Source organism: Eupeodes corollae, chromosome 1 (assembly GCF_945859685.1).
Source record: "Eupeodes corollae chromosome 1, idEupCoro1.1, whole genome shotgun sequence".
Taxonomy (NCBI): Eukaryota; Metazoa; Arthropoda; class Insecta; order Diptera; family Syrphidae; genus Eupeodes; species Eupeodes corollae.
The window spans coordinates 183,103,944-183,130,392 of NC_079147.1; the positions used below are offsets into that span (position 1 = coordinate 183,103,944).

General features: G+C 34.2%; 1 protein-coding gene across 7 annotated transcripts in view; it reads left to right on the forward strand.

The window, feature by feature from the left end:
• Positions 1-26,449, forward strand: part of LOC129938587 (anoctamin-8) — a 111,198-nt gene that overhangs the window by 51,781 nt on the left and 32,968 nt on the right. For 5 of the 7 annotated variants that reach the window (XM_056046237.1, XM_056046238.1, XM_056046240.1 and 2 more), the window contains exons 2-8: positions 15,560-15,670; positions 15,857-15,998; positions 16,083-16,336; positions 20,858-20,974; positions 21,060-21,352; positions 21,426-21,581; positions 22,153-22,218. In XM_056046237.1, coding sequence (XP_055902212.1) covers positions 15,560-15,670; positions 15,857-15,998; positions 16,083-16,336; positions 20,858-20,974; positions 21,060-21,352; positions 21,426-21,581; positions 22,153-22,218 — 1,139 coding nt within the window. The remainder of the gene's footprint in view (positions 1-15,559; positions 15,671-15,856; positions 15,999-16,082; positions 16,337-20,857; positions 20,975-21,059; positions 21,353-21,425; positions 21,582-22,152; positions 22,219-26,449) is intronic. The other 2 variants (XM_056046239.1, XM_056046243.1) reach the window with 1 other exon arrangement.

The window sequence follows — 26,449 nt, forward strand, 5'->3', positions numbered from 1 at the left end:
TTGACTGCGGTTCCACTATAATGTTTCCACTTTCGTCTTTGCAGAGTTCGGTTCTAGGTTTATGTACCTGTGAATTTCGTTTCACCTGTTCAGTTCTTCGTCGCCGTTATACAGTCTGCAGAAGTGGTCCTTCCATATCCTCAGCATTGACTGCGATTCTACTATGATGTTTCCACTTTCTTTGGTTTAGGTTTATGGACTTGTGAATTCCGTTTCAAGTCGGCGTTCCTTTCGCCTCTACAGCAGCACCGCTTTGCGTGCCTGTTGTTTGGCTGCATTTGCCTGCCAACATTCTTCATCAAACCAGGGGTTCCTTGTTGGTGGCTGTTTGAAACCCAGCACATCAGAGGCGGCTTCTCTGATTGCATCTTGGCAATGTTGCCACTGGTTTTCGATACATTGTGTTGGCGGCAGAGAACTTCGAGAGAGGTTACTTGTAACTCGGTCGGAAAAGGATTTGGCGATCACCTCCCTGTTTTGCCTTGGGTCTGGAAATCCGAAGTGCTACCTTGGCTACAACGAGGTAGTGGTCCGAGTCGATGTTAGCTCCTCGGAAAATTCGTACATGTATAATGCTGGAAGCGTGTCTGGCGTCGATCGCAATATGGTCAATCTGGTTGACGGTAGATTGATCTGGAGAAGTCCAAGTTCCTTTGTGGATGTTGAGGGGTGGAAAACGCGTACTGGCTACCATGACGTTTCGCGCCGCAGCAAAATCTATGAGCCTGAATCCATTGTCGGAAGTGTTGTCGTGCAGGCTGTTCCTCCCGATTATTCCACCAAAGATGTCTTCCCTTCCTAGCTTGGCACTAAAATCGCCCAGGACTATTTTAATATCGTAGCTAGGGCACTGCTCACATGTTTTGTCTAGGAGCTCGAAGAACATATCTTGGGTGTTGTCGTCTTTCTCTTCTGTGGGGGCGTGCGCGCATATCAGGCTTATGTTGCCGAATTTAGCCTTGATGCGTATGGTCATGAGGCGCTCATTGATACACCTATAGCTCAAGACTTCTTGCCTAAGTCTAATTAATAAGTACAATTTATAAAAACAAGTTGTTTTTTGAGTTCTAATTCTAAATACACATTTTGGTCCTTCGAGCCGGATATGAACGAGCGATCTTTGGATTTGAAGGTACAGTGAAAATCTATTTTGAAAGGACAGTGATTCAAGTTTAGTATTGTACTTTAATGTTCTCATCTTTAAAGTATAAATTTACAAACCACAAACAAAAATACGTTTGAATTTCAAATTACATATTGATACTGGCATAAAACAATTCATTCCTGTCGGAAAAGGCTTATGGTCTCAATTGGTATCATGTTCGAGACACTTAAAATATAAATACTTGTAACTAGTATTATAGTTTTTAAACCACGAGTATTTTGTAAAATCATTTCACTAAAAATATCGCTTTTGATGTCGACACAATGATATCAACAAAGGATTCCCACTGACCAAATTCAAGATAAGGGTACGAAACCAATAGCAAAATACAAAATTGGTATACTCGTTTATTTAGAACCAGAAAACCAGAAACGCACTTCAAACACAAGTTTTTCGAAGAAAAAAAGAAAACCCATTGAAATCGAATTTTCTGCTTGGCATAGTTCTATCAACAAGTGTCAATTAATTAAAGCTTCCATTTGCACCCAAATTGGTGTAACCACAGCACCAATCATTCCATACCATCACGCAAGCAAAAACAAAAAAGAAAATCACAAATAAAAATGACATTAATCAAAGCAAGTCGCGTGAGCCTGTCCTTCTATGAAGCCTGATGGTCCTTTAGAAATTGTGATAGAGAGGTACGAGGTAGAGGCTGGAGGCAGAAGAAGGCAACCACAATATTATTGCCTGCCAATTACATATAATGAATGACATTTATATGTGTTTTTATAGAATAGTCAATAGCAATACAGGTTCATAGATTTCCATACAATCATTTACATCAGAATCACATTAAATCATAAATGAATAAAGAAATTCATATACACAAGTGGGTTCATTGGAATTTAATGAATAATAAGTGCGTTATGATGCTTTAGTCCCATTGTTATACACCTAGTGGAACAAAAATAGAGGCAGAAACACTTCAAAATATGGGAACTTTGCTTCGGTGTTGGATTTGCCCTTAAATTATTATAGTTTGAGGAAAAAGCCTTTAATAAGTTGTACTGTAAACTAACTAACATTTTATATCAGAAATATTAATTTTAATCAAAAGTCGAAAATAAGGTTTAAAAAGTCTACACTTTTTTCTATTAGATGGAAATGCTCAAAAAACACTCGGTGACCCTAACCCAATTTATCCAATGTTACATACCATAATTTTGGACTTCAAAATTTAAGTGTTTGCCTACTTTTTATACAAAACTTTGCTATATATCTTAGTTAAAAGCAATTCAACTCGTTCAATATGGTATATTAAAATTCGCCTGTCCAGCATAACTTATTCAACACGATATTGAACGCAGCCATTGCCACAGCCAACCCGTCAAAAAAAATTACAATGGTTGGTTTCAACGATGAAAACCAATGACAGCTACTAGTATAACCCCTTAATGTCATCATACATTTTCACTAGCTCAGTTTACCTATGAATCCAACCCTGACAGTATATTAAAAAATTCTTTCCTAGACAATTGCAATACAATCATTGAATGTGAACCTCGACATTGTGTCTGCTCCTGTCATTTTTCTGTTGTATGCAAAAAGGAATCATGATTGTTTTCCCTTTTTCTGTCTCGTTGTCCTGGGTAGCTCACTTGCACCTTCTTTATCCCTATTCCTGACCCATCTTCCGGACTTTTACAATACTAAAAAAACACACACAATGGTGACGCCATTTTATATTTTAACAATGGCAATTGCAATGAAACAAGTTCGTACATTATAGTACTTCTAAAAGATGACATCTCCAACACAATGAAGAAAGTATTCTTTTATTTCTGTCAAATAAAAGAGCTTCTTTTTATCTTAACTCCATTGTTTTCGATTGGACTGGCTAGAAGCACAAAATAGTCAATCTTCCATTTTATAAGTAGCCCTGAAGAAGCAAAAAAGACATTAAACCATTGATTTATTATCTAATTTAAAAATAGAATATCACGACATTATTTTATTCGTTAGTTTTGGCTTTTCGAATAAATTGCTTCTTCATCCAATGAACTGATAAATGGACGGCCGTGAGGTGGAGATTTGGAGGAAAATAACAAATAACTTTTTCTTACACCATTCGCCAAAAATTAGATCAATTTATTTAAATGCTAATGGAATTCATGGCTGCCCAACAAAATAAAAATGGCGGAAAATTGACGCAAGGAAATAAAAATACAAAAAGACATGCAGAGATACATATACATACAAATAAACACTAAACAACACAGACGCTCATGTTAAGAAGACATGTTTGTTTCAATTTTTTTTATGAATCCGGAAATCTTAGACGGGCACGCAAAGAACGTTAAGAATTCATTTATGCATTTAAATGTTCAATCCATTAATATTTAGCACAACTTATATACTTAAAGAGGCACTTATACTCCATTAAAAGTCACAACATATCGTCACATAAATGAAAGCTTTTTGTTTGGCAGATAGGAAAACATGAAAGTGTTCTTAGAGGAGATGATGTTTGGTAATGAAAAATCACGTTTTCAACATATGTCACGAGATTAGATCTAAGATTCTATACATTTTTGTATCTTTGACTCACTCAAGAAGAACTGTGTCACACGCATGCATATATCTAGTTGATGTTTCAAGTGTTACTCTTAGAAGTTTTTTCTGAAAAACACTCTTGTTTTTCTGTCAATCTCACCACTACTAGAGGCATGACACCATTTTGAATAAGTGTTTTATTTTTAAATCAGGATACTTAGGGTCGATGCAAAAAAATAAAACAAATTGTTCTCATACCCGGACTCACCCTCGCTCTTTCTTGTTGTCCTTCATTTATCTAAACGCATTTCAAAATTAAACATTGTTTCGCATGAATTCCAGACTGACAGTTCTAGTCAAAGCTATGCTGTTTTTTTGTAGAACTACTTCTGTTTAGACCAAAAGCCTAAGAAATGTCAAGTACTTAATGTGGTTAGCGGGTATGTCTGCTTCTGAGAAATAAAATGTCACACTAAGCAAGTCCAAATAGACTTTTTTATTGTGTTTTTTTTTTCATCACTAGTGTATTGCGAATAAATTTATGTATGGATTGAGGATTTCGTGTTGCGCTTAATGCATTAAAAATGCCTGAGGCCACTAATCTTGACGTCGCATCATTTCATATTGATCCAATTGACAGTTTTTATATTAATTTTAATAATTGGTCTGAACAATAAATTAATAAAATTATATTTTATTAATATATATGTATACTTAAAATTCTTCAAAGTCAACAGCACTCGGGCCTTAAATTTTTGTACAGATATCATTTCATCGACAGCCAGTCATTTTCAACTGCCATCTTTGTGCTTATTTTAAAGGCTTATTTAATCTGATCAAATCCAAATGGATTTCCATCATCATCCATCCCCTTGAAGATTTATAAACATTAAACTTTTAGCTTTGAAGTAATACCAGTTTTCTTTTGCACTGAACTTTGTTCTGTCTTCGGTTCTAGTTGACAAATTCATATTTGTTTATATTTAACTCAAGTTAAATGTTTTATGTAAAAAATTAATAATCAAACTTTTCATTTTCTCCAGGACAAAATGATTTTCAGAAATGTAAGTCTTGTGCAATTTAGGTCCCTTACGCCCTTTAAGCTTTGAACATATTTGTTACAACATATTTCTCCATACCTAGAAAGCCGCGTATACAATGTCTATTTCTCCTATCTTTTTCTTGCAAATTTTAGGGTACTACAAGGGAGCCACTTAGGGTCTCTCCTTTTTATCCTCTTCATTTCACTTCTTCATCTTCACTTTACGCTGAAAACATAACATTTCTAGGTCCATAACGTCGATGCATGATTCTTACCTAATTCAATTAGGCCTCGAAAATTTCTCATTCTGGTGTAAAAAGAGCTGATCTATAAATATAAACATATTTCAGTCAATTACTCTTTGACGAAAGCGAGTACAAACTTCACCAGCCAATGCTTTCTCCATAACCAACACATCTAACTCTGTTGAGGTTATTTGTGACCTTGGGGTCTTTTGTGACCATGCTTATTATATATATCATATTATAGTCACGGCCAACTCAAAATTTGGCTTTGTAAAACGTTGTCAAAGAGAATTTTGTTTCCCGATCTCTCTACAGCATCATTTTCCAGTCCCTCCTTGGATACGCCTCTCAAGTATGTTCCCCTTACCAAGGCATACATATTTCAATAATTAAAAGCTTTCAAATACGTTCGCTTAGTTTGCCCTTAAAAGCATACCTTGTCATGATTCCCTAATCCTTCCTCAGTATCAAGACAGCCTTAAATTAACTTATCTCAAGACCGTGAACGATCTTAGACATATTCCATTATCTGCTGTCTGGCTCTATTACATGTCCTCATTTTAAAACTTCATCTTCTTCATAAACCTGTTTATTTAAATTATAACTTTTTTCAATTCACTTCTTGCTTCTTCGTCTCCAAAAATGTCCGTTTCAACGGCCTCATCTTTAGGTATAAGCCATCAAGTTTTCTTGTGTATTGGGCAAACTATGCTGAGATTCACTTTCATCGGGTATGTTTTCTTTAGTTTTTGTTGGACTTTAGTTTCGGTAGGCTGAATTGTTGATCTGGGTCATATAGGTTGAGTGGTTTTATATCCCTTGCAGCGGAATTCGATTCGTCATCGCCGTTATATAATTTAACGAATTGGTTTTTCCATATTCTCCTGATCGTCCTTGCAGGCTTCGGTTCGTGACTGGTACCCTTTACCTTTTAGTAAAATTTACGAACCTTATTCCTATTGTGACATCACACTTTCTCCTCAATCGGGCGCTTCTCATGAATTGAATTGGGTGGCTCAACAGTCCGTTGGGAACCAGGGCCTAGTGAATCACAACTCTCAACCATTCCTGTGTGCTAGTACTGTTGTCAGGAATGGAAGAGACCTACAATTTAAGGCTGAATCCGAACGGCTAATTTGAGAAAGCATTCTTTCATGACAAGAATCACTCTTGAAGGATTTGTCAATTCCTCGCAAGAGGCAGTACCCGCGAAAATAATTTTTTTTTAAAAGGGATTCAACCCAAGACCCCTTGCATAACAGTCCAACGCACTAACCATCATGCCATCCATCCAAGAAGCCGGTGTTCCTCTATCCTTTTCTGTTCGTAGAGCTCGCAAGAAATTTCCATGTCCCCTGGCGAATATTAAAATGTGTGAACTGCGTACTACCTACTGAAACGGCTCGCCCCGTAGCGAACGCCTCGTAGCGAAATCAAGCAGCCTGAATCCGTTGTCGGAGGTGGTGCCATGCAGGCTGTATCTTCCGATTGTGCCACCAAAGTTGTCTTCTCTTCCTAGCTTGGCATTTAGATCTCTTAAGACAATTTGTCATAGCCAGAACACTGCTTTATATGCCTTTTCCAAGACCACCTAGGATATGTCTTTGGTGTCTTCATTTTTCTCCTCTGTTAGGACATACGCGATGTTGGCGAATTAAGACTTGATGCGGATTGTCGTGATGCTCTCGCTCACACTGTTGAAACTCAAGACTTTTTGCTTGAGTCTGAAAGACGCTGGCTTTGTTCTCGGTAGCAGTCGCCGTTGTATACATCGCAGTAATTTGCGTTTGTCCGGTTCATCCCATCGTACTTATTGCATGGCAGTTTAGGGCTTTCAGTTTAAGCTAACTGTTGGCTGCATCTGGTGTATTAAGGGACGTAACATTCCACGTACAGATTCGAAGTTCGTTATCCTTATTTCGTTTGCTTGGTTCGTCTTTAGTAAATCCGTCCGTAACCCGGAGGGCCAGATCCTTAGTAAAACTCCAAGACGGGACGGGACGGGCAAACCGCTTCTTATAGACCTGGATTTAGAATATGTCGTAGAATCCCTATTATAAGTTCAAACTAACTTGAACTGGCCTTCTTCTAACATTCAAGCTTAAGAAAAACTTAAACTTATGTATTTAACCATAGTCTATAGTAACCTTATGTTCCTTAAAATATTCTTTATCAGAGTAAAAAGTATTTATTGAAGTCCTCTACTCCCCCCAGAATTGGGATCCCCTAAAACAAAAAATCAATAACCACTTCTGGAACTTCCCGACCGAATATGAAGTGTGATATTTTCATTTGAATTCCAGGCCAAGTCCGAATGCTTCCGTATTATCCTGCCAACTGGATTGAGAAAAGTCATTTAAATCGATTTGTTGTTTTATTTGTTTGTCAGTCTCAGTATACCTCAGTTTGAAATGTAGAAAATCATTGTTTGGTATTCCTCATTCTTTTGTTTGAATGTTGAAGCGTTTCTTTCACCACCAACCAATCGATGATGATGATGATGATGATGATGATTATGACAGGGATGATGACTACGATGGCGTTCCAAAGATTGGCATTTTATTACTTTTTTCTTTTTCTGAATTTCAAATGCACATTTTTCAGTATGATTTTATGATATTCATCTGATTGTTAAGAATCGGTGCACATATAGAGTATTATTTCAACCTACATTGACGTCTGTAGTGTTTATCATTGCCTTAAGCAAGGACGACACCAGACTGTACCTTCAATAGAGAGCGTTATCCTTATTTCTTATATGTGTGAACACTGAACACGGAACACGTATTGAATTAACACTTGTATAAAATATAGAATTGGATTGGGAATATGAAATGTGTTCGAAAAGAATTGGTTCAGTTCTCATTTTTATTGAGTTTTATAATTTCAAGAGCGGTTAGTTCGTTGGACTGTCATGCCAGAGGTCTTGGGTTCAATCTCTGCCTGTGCCATCTAAAAAAAAATAATTGACAAATTCTCCAAGAGTAAACCTTCTCATTAAAAGTGCTTTCTCAAATAAGACGTTCGGAATCGGCTTAAAAATGTAGGTCCCCAGCATCCCTGACAACAGCACTAGCACACAGGAATGGTTGAGAGTTGTAAGTCACTAGGCCCGCAATGTTCTCAATGGACTGTTGCACCAGCTTATTTATTTATTTATAATTTCTTGACACAAAATTGTTTTGAGCTAATTTAAACATCCACCCTTCCGAATTAATTGCTAAGACTTAATACTTGATGAGTCCTATGACTATTAAAAAAAGTTTTGGTTTGGTATTAATGTGCATCTCTGTTTATGTCCAAAATTATTATTAAACCAATGTAATTGAATAAAATTTACAAGCCAGTCTTCCATTGATAGTATTTTTATTTGTTTAGGCAAAACTCGTTTTGACAGTTCACGTACGTTTCGTGTTTTGTGTCAGTTTCAAATATCTTTAGTTTAATCTCTAATTTAATCATGAATCACCTAACAAACGAACAACGCCTGCAAATTATTTAATTTGATTATCAAACAGTCGTACTTTATTAGGAACGTTCAACGCACGCCTCTTCCATTTTATTTTTTAGGGTTAACAGATATCAAAACTAAAATTCACTTAAACCACATAAAAAAGGAACAGAGCTTATATTAATCAAGTAATAATACAGGGTTATCCATTTTGAGGTGTCAAAAGTAAACGAAGATAAATAAAACACATACAAAATATTTGTTTTTATGATATTTCTTTTTTATTTGACTGACAACACTACATCATTTATATGACCACCACGCAAATACATATTGGGGGGTATTTCAGTCATAACTTGACGAATGTTGGTTTGTAAGTTATCCGGCCAGGAAATGTCTCTTACAATAGAGCCATATTCGCTCGAGTTGTGTGACATGTGGCACCGTCCTGTGAAAAGCACATATTCTCCAAGTCATCTTCTTCAATAGCAGGCAAAAAAAAGTAGGTTATTATACGACCATAAAGCTCCAAATTGACGGTGACGTTCAAATTAGATTCAATCACAACGAAAGAGCGCACCAAACAGTGACTTTTTGTGGATGTAATATCATCTCTTCAATTACTTGAGGCTATAAGACAGTGCTAGTTCCTGGTAACGACTATTAATCGACACATTCGCGTCTTAAGTAACAATTTCTTTTACAGCAGCGATATTTTCAGTGGCACTTGTGAAAGGCCTTAAAGTATCTGAAACCAATCCAGTCTCTTCAAATTTCTTTAAAGTTTTGCCAATTGCTTGCGTAGTTGGAAGATTATGTATACCATAATCTCCGCTTAAAGTACGATGTCTGGCTGTGGCAGAATCACCATTTTTGTAGTACGTTCTTACAATTTGTAAGCGTTGCGCGATAGTTAAGCAATCCATTTTCGTAAATGCAGACTTGTAACTGAACAAAAAATTGTTTGCGAACTTAGTTTAACAGATTTCGAATTCCAGCCCTATACTTTTGAAACCGCAAAATATATAACCCGTTACGATTAAATTTAAGATGAGACATTCATATTGGATTCTAAATTACTAATCGAATTGACGACACTTAGAAGAATCATTTGAATTATAGGATAGAGACCAGCCAATCTTCGATAACATTTATTCCGAATGATAAATTTTTCTCGGGATTAGTTTTTGTTTGCTTTGGAAATGTCCTTGATGACCATTTACACCGCCAATGAGAAAAAACATCTCGTATCCTGTCTGATTTCATCCTAAGAGCGCTTATTACGAAAGATAGAACTCATAAAACGTGAAATACCGGGAAACTAGCTTATCGAAAGAAATGGTTTGTGCATTATATTATTCTGTCCCAATACACAAACCATTTCTCTTGATAAGATATTTCCTAGTTTACAACAAATTCTAGATTTATATTCAGTAAAAATACAATTTACAAAATCTCTAGACAATGCTTTTTCTTTTGACACATTATTTTTTTTAAATAAATAATTATAAAAATTGAAAGGTACTAGAGCCAGGAAAATGAGACTAACTATCAAAATAATACAAATGACCTAAAATGTCGGCTTTGTTTGTTTGAATTTTAATAATGCTTACTTTTTGGTGGCTTATTTAAGACAACTCTGATATAAGGGTAAAGGCAAAAAGCTATAATGCGATCACTCAGAAATCAGAAAGTAACTCAAATTTCTGGAAAACACAACTCCGCAAGTTATCAAAATTAATATTCTTCCAGTGCGAATTCTTTCGGCACTTTTCCTTTTGTCTTAGATGTGTATATCAGATATCACCTTTCATTGAAAGATTCCTAAAAACCCCTTCACATTTCTATTCACATAACACAAACCTTTGGGAAAATGTAATTAAGTTCACTGGACGGGAATTATATCGACCAGTTCCATATCAATCTTTTTGTCTTTAAAAAACGTAAGGATGAGTTTAGCTTTTCCATTAAAGTTTCTTTCGCCCACACAAATCCAAGTCCAAATTGAAAACCTTCTTTTTATCCATTCAATCGAACATAAAAGGACATTTTGGGGTAGGTACACGAACCGAACCGAATCAAAATCTAAATACAATCAGAACGGTTTGCTTAGGCTTACAAATTAACACAAAAAAAATAAAGAAGAAAAATACAACAATTCATGTAAAATATAAACCTAAATGCCCTTAAAATTTCAAAACCTAATCACGACAAATCTAAAATATAAATCGTCTTATAAATAAATTCCATAATAATAAAAAAGGAATAAAACCTTAAAATGTCTAAACGTGATTTCATTTCAATTTCCAATTCACTGATGCTTCATTTCGACCTTTTGTATTTCAAAAGATTCCTCATCCGTTTGGCATATCATAAATTACGGGTACTGCGGGAGCAATGAAATCATCTTTTATCGTATAAAGTTCACTCCTACACATTTTCCACTTCCTCTTCAAAAAAGAAGAAGATAAATTTCAACTGACGAATGTTTTAAAGTGATTCCCTCGTCTATCCATCTCCAAAAACACGAAATACTTTAATCCTTCCGTCTAAATTTGTACATGAACATCCGGTATGATGGTTTATGATGTCGGTAGGTGTGACGACATTTCAGCGAAGACGAAAAACATTCCATCGCACAAAATGAACATCTTAAATCAAAGTTTTCCGCACAAAAAGAAAATAACAGAAGCTATTTAAAGTCATTCTCTAGATCATTTTCTATCGCAGGGATTTAACCTTTTGAGAAAGGATTACGATTTTAAATTTATGATAAATATATCAATCAATGTTAATGATACGTCATGAGTGCGTGATAAAATCTGTCAAAGAAAAGCTTAATGCATATGTAATTAAAATTATGTTAAATCTGTGTAAAACACTCTTTGTTTGACATTTGACAACGCTCTTGTGTCTGTCACACTAACCTAACGAACACTGTGTTAAATGTCACAAAAGAGTTGGTTGTTTTAGATTACCAAAGTACCCATCTATCTTTATCTATATGATGTGAACACAACCTCAAAACACTATATCAACCAAGTGAAACCCTTCAAATCCACTAAAGCTCTATTCAAGATTAATTGATGGCACAATGAAGAGTCTCTTTACTCTTCACTTTCATCTTTTATGTTATAAAATTCTTGTTGAATGAGTGATGTATGTAAATGGCAAACAACCACGATACACATGAGATGGGAGATTGCAGCAGCAGCAGCAACAGAAAAAGGATTAAAAAGGATATACCCTTAGCTAATTATGTACACAAAACCCAGATAGTAGAAATAAAAGTGTAATTTTTTGTTTTTTGTTGCACTGAACGCTGCCATAAAGTTCAAAAGATGGTTTTCTCTCTTCATCCACAGGCTATATGTCATTCAGAGTGCACTGGTTGCTTTGTAAAATTGCTCATCAAATAGCGGTACATAATAGAAAGGAAGAAGAAACCTCCACTTGACCCATTGACATAATGTTAGATGTATTCAAGTTTTTCTTTGTCAAAAATGTGTGAGTTCAAAAAACAAAGGAGAAAACTCATACAAAATACAGGATGCTCAAAAAAGAAAAATATACAGAATGTCCTTTTTGGGGTATAATGTGTGTGTGTGTGTGTTTGTGAATTTTTGTGTTGTATTTCAAAAGTTTTTTTGATTTTTTAAAAGCTTATTTCTTTTGAAAATGTCCTTGAATAACCCGAACACGAACACCCCAGGTCTTTCCAGTTAAACGCTTCAAGAAAATAATTAGTCAACAATGAAAAAGTGGTAAAATAAAATAAAAGGGATGAATTAATGTCTCTTTGTTCTATCTTTTCTCTGATGATGTCTTCTATTTTTGTTGTCTTCTGTTTGTTTTTGTGTTTTGAACATTTTTAAGAAATATTCTTATAGTTGATGAAAAATCCTTGAAAAATTCTTTGAAAACACTTTAAATGTGAAACGATGCTGATGGTTTTTCTTTTTTGTATATTTTTTCGGTATTCAATTTGTATATAATATATATATGTATAAATTAAACATTGATAAATGTTTCGGTCTTAGAGTCTGTATACAAGTATGACTGTTTTGAAAATTATTTTAAAGGCGCGTCTTAAATTTCTCCGGTGCGATAAGTTTAAGGATTGTTTTTAAGTACAAGATAAAATTGAGAGGAAGGATGAAAGAACGATGTTTTTTATTTTAAAATTTTCTTCAAAGTTTGTGCTTGAGAATATTTAAAAATATTTCAACCATAATAAAATGGTTAAGGTTGAATAAATTAAAGGTGCTTAAAGTAAACTTTTTGTTGAATTTGGCTTCTTCTGTATCTGTGGTACCTAATACTGATGCGATGTTGGAAGAAGTGTTTATTTAATTTTAGTGATTCGAAAATAAGCTTTTCATTTTGTTATATAAATGTTTATACATAGGAGAAAGCCCGAAAGGCAATTCATAAAGGAGGGCCTCTCGTATACGATGTTAAATAGGCCTACGGCCGTCTTTTTTTGATTCTGTAATGTCTTATCCATTTTGCTGTTTCAAAAGTTTAGGGCTGAAATTCGACATCTGTCAAACTAAGTTGCTTAACCAATTTTTTTCCGTTGAAAGTCTGACATTTATGAAAATTTATCGCTTATCTATCGCACAACGCATGACAAATGTTAAACCCTACTACAAAAACGGTGATTCTGCCACAGCCACATATCGTGCTTTAAGAAAAGAATGTGGTTTATATAAGCGTCCAACTAAGCAAGCAATTGGCAAAATTGTAAAGAAATTTGAAGAGACTGGATTGGTTTCAGATACTGTAAGGCCTTTCACAAGTGCCACTGAAAAAATCGCTGTTGTAAGTGAAAGTGTTGCCGAAAACCCGAATGTGTAGATTCCTCATCATTCTCAGGAATTAGGACTGTCTTACGGCACATTGTGGCTTATTTTTCATTTGGATCTTCACCTACATCCATATAAAGTCAAGCTCACACGAAAACTGAAGACAGCTTACCATTCACAAAGATTGGGCGAACAAAATGTTCTTCAGTGACGAAGCACATATCTCCCTCGGTAGGTATGTTAATAAACAAAATTGTCGTATTTGGTGTTCTGAGAATCTTCAAGTAATTGAAGAGGGGTCATTACATCCACAAAAAATCACTGTTTGTGTACGCTTTTTGGGCCGGCAGAGGTGTGATTACTTCTTCGAAGGTCTATCACCGTCAATTTGAAGCTTTATGGTCAAAGAATAACCGATTTGTTTTTGCCAGCGACTTGTAGCCGATCAACTCGATCGAATATCATTTCATTGCATATTTCCCGGCCGGGAAATTTCTCCTCGTGGCGATATCAACGTGGGATATGATGCCGGTGGACTTTTTTTGTAGGGCTACGCGCAAGAACACTTGTAAACCAACACTCGTCAAGTTATGGCTGAAATACCGCTCAAATATGTGTCAAACATTACCTCAAAAGAATCGATGCTTGCAACAATTTGCGTTGTGGTCATTTAAATGATGTAATAAGACCAAAGAAATATCATGAAAAAAATATTTTATAAAATTTTATGAACGTTTACTTTTGAAACCGCAAAATGGACAACCCTGCAATCAAAAAATTTATGAAAGGAATGAAAAACTGTGGGTCACCTCCATTCCTGATAATAAAACCCGCACACAGGAATGGTTGAGAGTTGTAAGTCACTAGGCCCTGGTTCTTCATGGACTGTTGCGCCACCTAATTTATTTATTTTTATGTCGGCTCTGGGTTGTTTCAACGTCGCAGTTTATGTCAACAAGCCGGTGCCCTAAATTTACTCTTGAATAATTCGATTATAAGTTCTGCTTCCAATCCAGGCCAAAAAAATCCGTAATCATCTATCGTTATAGCCCAAAAAAGCGCCGGTGCAAACCGCACAATAATTATCTGTGGATGAAGTTGTCATTCATGAAGCAACTGTAGATTTTCATATAAATAAATTTGAGGTCACAAATTTCAAGGGTCTTTTATTTAATGCGGGCCCATTTTAAAATCGTTTAATCATAATATCGATTGTGTCTTAAGATGTGTGGCACGGTACCGTCATCCTGTTAAAACTGTAAGTCTTCGGTATCTATATTGCAGGCCATAAAAAGTTGATGATTATCGACTTATAGCGATTCCCGTTGACGGTGAAGAAGTACGATCCGATGATGCCTCCAGCCCAAAAGCCATACCAAACGGTTACTTTATTTGGATGAATCGGCATCTCGTTAATTCGTGTCGTCCCAAATCTGGACCTTTTGGTTATTCACGTACCCATTTATCCAAAAACGGTGTTCAGAAACTAAATACAATGTTGTCAAGTTTTGATTGGCAAACCCCTTAAAAGTTGACTGTTCCTTCTATTAAGCGAGTGATTCGTCCACGACGACCATATATACTCTATTTTACTAATAAAGTTTTATTATCACGTGTTGCTCGACGCTGTAACTTTCGCGATGATTTGTCTTTAGTGACTGATTAAAGATATTTTGACAGAAAGTAAAAGAAACAATATGGCCGGCACGAGCTGTCACAATCAACTCATCCCTATTTTAAAACCATTTTTACTTTACCATGATGATAATGTTGAGTTCTATGAATTAATTCGTAATGACAGTTCTATGATTTGTGAAAGGGTGTGTTCACAAATTAAAAGCAAAGTTGTCAAGATTTGATTGGCAAACCCCTTAAAAGTTGAATGTTCCTTCTGTTAAGTGAGTTATTCGTCCAAGACGACCATATATACTCTATTTTACTAATAAAGTTTTATTGTCATGTATTACTCGACGCTCTAACTTGCATGATGATTTGTCTTAAGTGACTGATTAAAGATATTTTGACAGAAAGTAAAAGAAACAATATGGCCGGCACGAGCTGTCAAAATCAACTCATCCCTATTTTAAAACCATTTTTACTTTACCATGATGATAATGTTGAGTTCAATGAATTAATTCGCAAAGTTCTAGAAAAAATAAAAGATTGAAAACGCTGCAAAAGTTGCAATGTAGTTTTGCTTATGAATTTGTTTTTGTATCAATCAGTTTCATAAAACCGTGTTCAATTAGCCAAAGAAAATCTTCTAAAAAGATTCGATTTTAAATTTTTAATTACAAAATACAATTTTCTTTCTTTTTTGTATTAATTTACCATAACATATTTTCATTGCAGCATCCCGCCAGTTACGTCGCAAGCTTCCTTATGCTGGACACTTAATGACACCACGTAGATTGTGGTTAAATAAAATTCCAACTCAATGTGATGTTGTAATTGAGTTTCCAGGTAATTAAACTTAAGTTTGCAAAGTAGTGTTTATTTTTTGTTATTTTTGAGATGTATGTATGGTTTTCTTCTTTTTATTTCTATCGTTAAGCTTAATTAATTTTTAATTTACTTTTATACGTGATTTCACTTTTGGGTAAAACACATTATAATACATTACACCAATCTTTCTCTATACCCCTATAGAAGATGCTCCCGATGAGGCTCTCCGATGGCTGTTGGCACGTATTCGATCACAGCCACCTTCAGGTTTAGGTTTGGTAGCACAAGTTAAAGCACACGAGAGTACAAAACGTAATGCGTTTTATATAAGCGCTCCGACAAATATGTAAGTTTAGTTTCTAATTAAATTTTCCCATTAAATTTAAATATCTATGAGGATTTTCGTTGTCTTTATTTGAAATCGCATCAGCCTTTATAAAGCCGCCGAAGAAGCCCGCCTACCCAAACGTTTGCGAACTGATCTAGGAGGTGCCTTAAAAGAATTTACAACACGCGAATCGCATTGTTTTTTACAAACGAAATGTGAAGATGGAAGTGCATCGTTATTTACATCACAAGAACGCCAATGGCTGGTATTGCAAGTACTGCAGGGATTAAGAGCAGGACAAAGTGATTTGGATGCGTTGCATGGTAGAGCAGCTGTTGAAGAAGGACAAAGTATAGGTAAGTGTTGTTTTTATTCTATTGTCAAATATTTTCAACTTTACAAATGTTGTGCAACTAGATAATCCTACATAACACATAAAGATTCGGAAAAATTGTCTAACAATCAAATCGGGTATTCAAACATTTTTTTAAGTTAGTAAGTTAGAAGTGAAAGTACTGAAAGGTTTTCTTGAATTTTGGAACTTGCGTTGAACGTACCCAAAATGCCGCTTAACAAATAGTCTCAAATATACAACTAGTGTTTTTTTGGAATTTGTGCTTTTCTATAATATGGCGATTCTTTTTTTGAAGTTGGTCTTGTTAAAAGCTGTCACTTGATTTATGCTCAGTTTGGCCATTTCACTAAGCCCAGTTGGTTTTCATCACTAAAACTAATCATTGGAATTTGTTTGACAAGTTTGGCATTTCTGTCATGCAAATAGTATTTCTTTATTAGTTTAAGAGCTTTCTGATTGGATTCAAGGATTAGAGGTTAGAGTTGATCAACAGACAGATAGGATTTCAAAGAAATTGGATCGCTTATAGTGGAAAGATTTTGTTCCGAACAATGAAATAAAAAATAAAAAGGTCGTTGAAAACGATTTCATCATTGAAAAATTATGAATCGGTTTCTCACCAAGTTAACTCTATAGTGGATAAAGCGCATCCTCTGAGACGCCGCGCCGCGCCGCCGCCCGTACAGTGCGCACCGAAGACGCTATTGCTGCTGTGGAGCAGAGTATCAAAGAAGACCCTAATGTTTCTATCCGTCATAGTGCACAATAATTGCAGCTGTGCCCATCCGCTGTATGGAAGATTTTGCGGAAGCATTTTGGTTTTCGAGGTTACACAATTTAACTCTTGCAAGAATTAAAGCCGAAAGACAATCAAGCAACTAATAATGATGATATACTATTTTGTATGGCGTAATGTGTAACTAAGCTATTAAGTTGGATATGCATACTAAAATATTTTTCAAAGATCAAGAAAACCGTAATGGCTGAAACACAAACACGCTTCCGCTGCGGCTTCGCCTAACGTTTACTAGCTCAGCCATAGGAATTCAATGCATCCTATCACAATGTAGCTTCGACCTCACGTTTCATATGACAATCGTAAGAAAATAACGTAATGTGATTCCAAACGAAAGCTCTAATTCAAATTTGCTTAAAATTTACTTTGTTTGACAGCTCAATAGCTGTAAAAATGTCAACAAACAAAGCACATTTTCTTTTACATTTTGCTACTTCCGCGATAAATTTCATTTTTTCGATTTAATTTTTTTTTATTTTGTGAAAAAATAACAGCTGCTAGTGACAGAAGTGCCATTTTAGAAATGTCATACTGGAAGTGTCATTCAAAGAAGCCTCGAAGCAGTCCCAACATAATGCAGACGAAGCCGAAGCTGAAGCGTCTTTGTGTTTCAGCCATAAAACCTATCTATTTAAAAAAAAGTATCAATACCCGATTTGATTGTTTAAGTTGGAAAATCCCAGTCCCAACACGAAGCATAACTGGAAATTTCTTAGAAATGAATTTCTAAATTACTGTCTAGAATACTTTTATTAATAAGGAATTTCTCAGCTGTTTAATAATCCTTTCGATTATTTGCCTATTTAAATTATTTAATCCCTTTTTCCTTTAATTTTTAAAACCTTTAATCTCTCGCAAAATTTTGTTTGTTTTGTTGGTTTTTTTAGCAGCCTTCTTCTAAATCGAAGTGAAAAACTCAAAGATTTTGACATGTCCAAATCTGTATGAAACGAATGTGAAAAAGCTTCCAAATCGATTAGATCTGTTTTAATAATGTCAATAAGAATGAGTTCAATGTCTTTTTATTTGGATAGAAATTAACACTTCAACAAAATATCAAAGCCATACAAAATTAGAGACACTTTGAATTGGTAAACGAAGGAAAAATTAACAATTACCAAGTAACGAATGGTAACTTCTATTTATTTCATGTAGTCTAACAAAGCCTTCACATGACCATAAATTACGACAAATAATATTAAAACGTCCTCTAGGTAGTAAACATTTCTAGTCAGTCGACAGTCTGTTTGTGAGCTCCATTGACAAATTTGATTTCAGCACCGTTTGTTGTTCATTCGAGAATATCAGGGAGTATTATTGGTCTTCCAGCACATTAGATTTAATGAGACGAATCTTCTTTCGCACTCGTGTAGTTGTTAGAGTATTGAAAGATCTTGACATACACAAATTTGCTTGTTCTGTGTTCTTCAATGCTGTCAAACTTATTGTATAAGCATTTTTGTCTTCCGAAACTTCCGAACCGATTAGATCTATTTTAATAATGTCAATAAGAATGAGTTCAATATCTTCTTACTTTGATAAATTAACACTTTAACAAAATATCAAAGCCATACAAAATTAGAGACACTTAGAATTGATGAGCGAAAGAAAAATTACCAATTGAAAGCTCTTTGTTTGATATCCTTTTCAAAGGTTTTCAAATGTTAACAGTTTGTGGACAGGTGTTGTAAGACGTCAAATCAATATCAATTTGATCATCATTTTACCAAAGTCAATTTTTCTTGCAACGTATTTGACGTTGAAGAACATAACGTAAACTATAATACAACACAATACAGCATACGCTTTACGGAAAACAATAATCTGACTTAAAACTTTTTCGAAAAGCAAAAGGACAATTTTACTGAATGAATCCGTCTATATTTTGGGATAATAAATTCTGGCTTAAATGCAACTTGACAGACAGTGTGAAGCTTTTTATTTCACTAACGCTAACTTCTATTTATTTTATGTAGTCTAACAAAGCCTTTACATGACCCTTAAGTACGGCAAACAATACTAAAACGTCCTTAAGGTAGTAAATATTTCCAGTCAGTCGACAGTCCCTTTGTGAGCTCAAATTATATATTTGATTTCACCAACTGTTCATTCGAGAACACCAGAGAGTATTGTTAGTCTTCCAGCACATTTGATTTTATAATACGCATCTTTTTTCGCACTAGTGTAGTTTTTAGAGTATTGAAAGATCTTGACGTGTACAAATCCTTTTAGCCGGATAATAACGCTCCTATTGTTCGGAAGAGGTGTTCTTGAATGCTGGTAAAATTACTGCATAAGCTTTCTCGTCTTTCCTGCATGTCTCTTTCCGAGTTGATGGAAAACAGAATTTATCAAGCCTATCCCTAAAAAGGCGAATCCTCCTCGTAACGTCCATTTTAGCTTCCGTCCCTTCTTTTCAAGATAATAGAAACGCGGATAAATTCATCAGCGTAAAAAATTTCGAATAACGAAGGCTTCTTAAAGATCAGCAGTATGGTTTTCATAGTAATAGGTCTACCAGTGATTTGATGGTTTATCTAACTAAACAGTTTGATAAATCTTTACATTATTTTGGAGAAAGTATAATTAATGCGATTCATATTTCAAAAGTATTTGATATAGTTTGGCATCAAGCTATCTTATGAAAAATTCATAAAGGATCTCTTGTCTGGCGATTCTAATCTATTGAACTGCTTTAATACGTCCATTGAGTATTTGGGCAACTTTAAGTATAATAAGTATAATAATTAACAAAACATTTACATCGCTTGTACACCACAGTATTTTTTTTTATTAATTTGGTTGTTTTACTTATATTTGACAAGCAATATTCTGTCGAACTATCCACTTGCATTTGCCCCCTGAAACAATTCAGTCGTAATACTAGCACAACCCAGAATGCTCAATAATATGCCCTTGAGCTCAATTTCAGACACACTGTCAGGCAAAGAGATTGTTTTTTTAACCGCACATCTAGAATGTGAAATGTATTAGCCAACTCTGTTTTCTCCTCCAATTTTGATATTCAAAACCTTAAAACCAATATGCAAGAGTGTTTCTTTTTAAATCCTTTAATATTACAGCCCCTTGAGTTCATGTAAATTATTTAAACAAAAAAGAGTATTATCTCTGAAAAACTTTAAGATCATTTAATTTTCTGTAAATACTTCTCGAAAAATGTTATATTTTTAAAATTGACTATTTTTTTGAAGTGACAATAGCTTGGAACTCGGCAATCGAATCAAAAGTGACCTCAGATTCATTAAGCTCTGTTTGTTTGAGAAAAGATCGATTAAGTACTTACTTAGGTACTTAAGGTGGCGCTGCAGTCCTGTGTGAACTAGGGCCTCACCTAATAAACTTCTCCATTAATCGATCGGTTAAGTGGAATTTTCAATTCTATTTATTTAGATAAAAAAAAAACCCTGTAGTGTAAGTTTATTATTATATAAAAAGGAATAGTTGAGAGTCGTCAATAGGCCTCGGTTACTCATCGACCTTTGCACCACCTATTGAAAAAGAGAAACATACTAGGCAAACATAATAAACATACTTTAAATATCAATTTGACAACATAGAACTTAAACTGTGGGTGCCCAATTAAACTCTCTACCAAACCTTTTAAGTTATCTTGAAAATCTTAGACATTTAAGAAATTATTTCTTCAGACCTTATTCCAGACTTTAATCAGCATTTCTGTATTTTTCAAAAATCGCTATTTTTTAGTTGCTGCCTGGCAAGAACTAGGCCTGATAACTCAGGTTTTTCCATTGCATGAGACAAGTGCTTTAACAAATCTACAATCGAGTTGGGTAAAGCAAATATTTGCTCCACAGCCTTTAGGTAAGTGTTTTTGTGCCTCTATTCTTTTATTTTCGTAAAATTCGATTACAAAAATTATTATATATGTTTTTATTTAAATTTCAAGATGACATTGCTGAATATTTTGGCGTCAAGGTGGCATTATATTTTGCCTGGCTTGGCCATTATACGTGTGCTCTAGGAGTACCTGCTGTTTTTGGTTCCATCCTTTATGCTATTTTATGGGGCAAAGGTCAAACAGCTCAAGATATGGGTCATGTCCTATTTTCATTGTTCAACGTTGCCTGGGCTTCATTGTATTTAGAAGCATGGAAACGATATTCAGTTGAATTAGCTTTTCGTTGGGGTACACTATCAACGCCACCAGAACTTTTAGAACCTCCAAGGCCATTATATAAGGTAAATATATCAGATACAAAATAGGAATTTTTTGTTAATTATTTCATTTGATTTTCACCTACATATACTTTAGGGACCTTTGGTTGAAAGCAATGTTACTGGACGTTTGGAACCAAAGGAAGCACCTGCGTGGAAGCGACGTGCCTTCCGGTACTTGGTCAGTTTTCCTATAATCGCTCTTTGTTTGTTTATGGTTTTTGTTGTAATGTTTCTCATGCTACGATTTCAGGTAAGTTCAAAACAATTTCAATTCAAAAAACCAAAAAACAAAAACTCAAATAAACATAAATAATAATTATCATAAAAATACCCATCTCCAGAAGTGTGTGAATTTGATGAACAGCTTAAATAAATTGTATTTTTTTATTTTATTTCTTTTGCAACTTTAAAAATAGTATGTGTTCAAAATGTAGTCGTTTGTAATTCTGCTTGCGTGTCATAGTCATTCGCTGCTCACTCCTCATCGTCACCTCAAAAGTGTGTGATGAAAATTGTTAATTGGTTGCCACCGCAGGATTTGCATGTCCTTATGAACACATAAAGCTTGTTGTAGAGTCCTTTAATTGGCATGCGTTCGTTTTTGGTTGGTTTTGTAATTTGTTGACTCAAATTAATTCTGCTTACAACTTTTAAATTTTCCTTTTTTATTGTTTTTTCTTCTTTTGTTGTTTTAATTGCAAAACTTAATTTGCATATCTTCTACCTACACTCTTCACAAAATAGTGTTGAACAACGAAATAGAAATAGAAATAGAAAAAAACACACAAGACAAAACAAAATATTTTCTCCTATCTTTTTAGGAATGGATGGATCAAAATATATTCTCTGAAACTGGACTCGTTCATTGCATGAACACCATGCAAAAGGTTTTTGTTGATTGATTTTTTTAATTAAATTTTATTAAATTTTCACAAAACATTTATAAGTATAATAATTTAATTTTCTTTATATTTAAATTTATGAATTTTATTATGTATAATTTGCTTTTACAGCTTTTTGTTACATAATAGTAGTACAAAATAGTTAAGTTATTTTACTGGTTTCTATATAGATGATATGATTGTTAGACACCAAAATGTTAACATAATAGTAATTTTCCTTTCTTTTTCTTTCAAAACTAAAAATCTAAAAAATATAACTTTAAGAAAGCTTTGAGACTAATTTACATATATTTGGCTTTGATAAGGAGAATCTTAATTTTTTAGGGGTCGACCAAAAATCGGGTCTACCAAAAGAAGAACAGAATGAACCAATCTGTGTTTTTTTAGACGAGTGGTTTTCAATATTTTTTTCGAAATTGGTCTTTTTGACAGCTATTACTTATTGTATGCTCATTTCGGTTTGATATTTCACATTCCTGAACAATTATAAATCACGCAAATTTATTACCAAAATATTGATTGTTGAAGACAAATTTTGATGAGTGCTTTATATTATATATTATATTACAGAAAGTAATTGAAAGTGAACCTCTCAGTTGAAATTTATAAGAGCCAGCCGAGTGGGCTACTTACCTGAAATCATTTTTAAAACATAATGGCAAATCCTTGTCTTTATATGTTCTAAATTCTTGGGCATAACATTAAGTTATATGCGTTTTATTTCCACTTGAAAACCAAACATCTAAAAAAAAACCCTTTGTGTGTTCAAAATGAAAATTTTGCTTAAGATTTGTCTGTGAAAATACTTATGTACAGTTAAAGTAAATAACTTATTGATCAATATTTTTAATGAAGAGTTAAATAATTATGTGTTAAAAATACAAAATCAGTGGAAAATGTTGCTTTTAAGAAGACAACTTCTTCACATTTGAGAACAGTTTAAATATCGAGCCCTTCCCGCCAATTTATCGTAAGCGCCAAAATAAATTGTATCTTAAACGACAAATCAAAAGCTCACTGTTAGCCTTTGAAACAACTTGTGCCAATAGTCAGTATTGGAAATTAATAATGCTTAAGTTTAGCCATGTGAATATTCTTCAAGGATCTATGTGTTACTGGCAAGTTTTAATAATTAAGTTGTCTTTTTTTTATTGAGAATGTCGCTTACAATAAAATGGCGGAAAGGGCTAGATATGGTTATACTCTATTAAAAAAAAAATAGTCAGCTTCTTACCCTGATTGAACTGCTTTAAGTAAGCGCGTCGCTTTTTAAAGCTCAGACAGGATTTTGTTCTCAAAAGCATTAAGTCCAAAAGCTCCTTAATAAAATCCACTGAATAAGTTCTTTGCTTACAATTTTTCGGGTTCCAAAAATATTGGGTCTATAAAAGAAAGGTATTTCCGGTGTCACATCAACAATCACTATTGGGTTCGAAAACAAAAATATGTATAAAATATTAAGAAATTAAAAAAAAAATGTAATAAACATTTTTTAAGATGGAAAACAATGTTTTTAAGGCAAGTCGACATTTACTCTTTAGCCCACAGTTTGAACCAATCTGTTTTTTTTAGACGTGTGGTTTTCAATATGACAATCCTTATTTCGAAATTGATCTTTTAGACAGCTGACGCATGATGCATAGAAATGTAAGACCAGAAACCTCGATTAAATACTCGCCTTGTCTAAAAAAATGTTGTTGAATTTATTGATAATTTAAAACCCAAAACAATAAATAATTTTGAATGACCATGAGTCTGGAAGCTAAGCACTTAATCGTGATAACAAACCTTTCGGATCGTTCAATATAAGTAGTATTGGATGGGTTCAAGTCTTAGAACTACAAAATAAATGCTGGTGTGCCCCAGGGCTCCGTTTTATCTCCAACACTCTTTCTCATTTTTATTAATGACCTCCTGTCTGCAACTTCTAATGCAATACATTGTTTCGCTGACGATCTACTACTCTTAGCTTTTCATATTCGCTTTCAGAATCGCATCCCTCACCCCTTCGGATGTGGAACTGCAACGAGAAAATATGATAAGATCATTAAATTCTGACCTAAATAGCATTGTAAGATGGGGAATAAAAACCGCGTAAAATTTAATGCTTCGAAAACCCAATGCTGTCTTGTATCGATAAAGCGTGATATACCCCCCTTGCCATTATCCATGGTTGGCACTTGCATCCATAAGACTGATCATCTTGATATTCTCGGTATGTCTACCACCAACAACCTGTTGTGGAATGATCACATACGCGATGTTGCCAAAAATGCCGAAAGATGGTTGAGTTTTCTAAGGCGATGCAAAAAATTTGTCTCCCCCTCTGATCTGACTGTTATTTACAAGACTTATACGTCCAAAGCTTGAGTGTAACTGCCATATCTGGGCTGGTGCTAATGCAACTTACTTAAGCCTCTTGGACAGTATTGAACGTAGAGCATTTAGATTTATTGGTGATAATACCATCATAAGATCGTTTCCTTTGCTCGATGTCGTCGTAAAGTTTTCTGTAGCATCCTCTTTTACCGTTATTTTAACGGTTTATGCTCTAGAGAAATAGCCAGTTGCATTCCTTCTCAAGTTCATAGATTCGTTCTTTAACCGTACTACGCGAATGTGGAGTTCCTTACCACACTCTGTCTTTCCCAGCCATTGCAATATTCAGGAATTCAAAACCAATGTGCACCGACACCTCCTTTCAACCCCTCTCTCCCTTTCTTAGTGCTCACACTGTGTTTTTACATAATAAGGGTAGTAATATCCCCTTAAGTGTGCGCTTATTATAAAAAAAATCTTAATTACAAACTAAATTAGAGCAATTAATTGCAAAAATAAATAATATACATAAAAGACAAAGATTAATCGTGAACTCCTTACGCTCATATTTGTATTGAGTTTCATGTTTAAAGATTTTCAAACGCTATTTTAATTTAGTTAAAATTTAACTCAAATTGAATTAAAACTGAAAAATTTAAAGCTCGAAACATTTTAAAGTTTAGTTTTGCTGTGAAACTACTTGTAAAGACATTCAATAAAATCCAATTTTCAATCGGCTTATTAAAGGAGCAGCTGAGATGAAAATGCGCCTCATCAGAAAAGATGATTTTTCGCACAATGTTGTTTGCCAATTCATAGCGAAAGGTCATTCTTCATTTTGGCCAAAACTATCATTCCAAAAACACACAATGTTTGTACTGGTAGTAATCAATGTTTTCAATGTGTTCCAAAGTTGTTCAAAAGTTAAGGTATCATTTCTTTCGGTGGAGGCATGATTGTGACTTTCTGCTAAAATTTGGAACACGAAGGAAACACAAAACATTTTTTTACCGCCCTAAAACTGTCAGTAGATCTGTCCCAATCCAAGAATGACCGACAAAAGATTTTGTCTTTCTTAATTCTAAATTAACTTTAGGGTAAGTTTATAGTTGTAATACTTTCCCATTTCTTTTGACCATCAGCTTGGTTAAGGCTTGGTTCTTCTTAATCTCTGAACGTTGTCGTACAGTCTCCTTTCGCAGTTGGTATGACGTTGCAGTCGCTGGTTAGGTGCTGTAAGATGTTCCTACTGTTGGTGGCTGATCTTGTTTTGGTATAACAATGTCTTCGCAGTTTTCCAATAATGTGGTACACATCCTAGCATAAGGCGTAAGTTCTTAACTGTAACAATCTATAAAAGATAGGAAATTAAAAACAGTGGATGTATCTGAAAAAACTTGTTTAGTTAATTAAAAAAATATGGTACATTCATTTTTGAAAGACATTGGAATACGCAAGTCCACAACTTCTTAAAACCGAAAGTATTCAAATAATAATGTCCTTTCATGAACATTATTATATATTTTTTTTGTCGGCTAACAGAGGAAGCCATAAGTCCAGAAAAAGTCTAGGTACATTTCCGTATTTTAATTGAATTCAATTGAAAATCAATAAAACATTTGTTTTTTTATTACTTAGTGACCTAGATCACTAGGGTCAAGTTCCAAAAATTATATTAAATTTACGATAAAGCACTTAGCTTAACTTTAGGAGAAACCGTACAACAGAATGTATTCAATTGTTTTACACAAACTTGTTTGTTTTATTGTCTTGATATAACAAAAGAACTCATTTCATTTGACATTTTCATTCATCAAATAAAATTGTTCAAAGAAAGGAAACATTTGCTTACATTCACATAAATACATGTATACATACAAATAAATATCCAATGCAT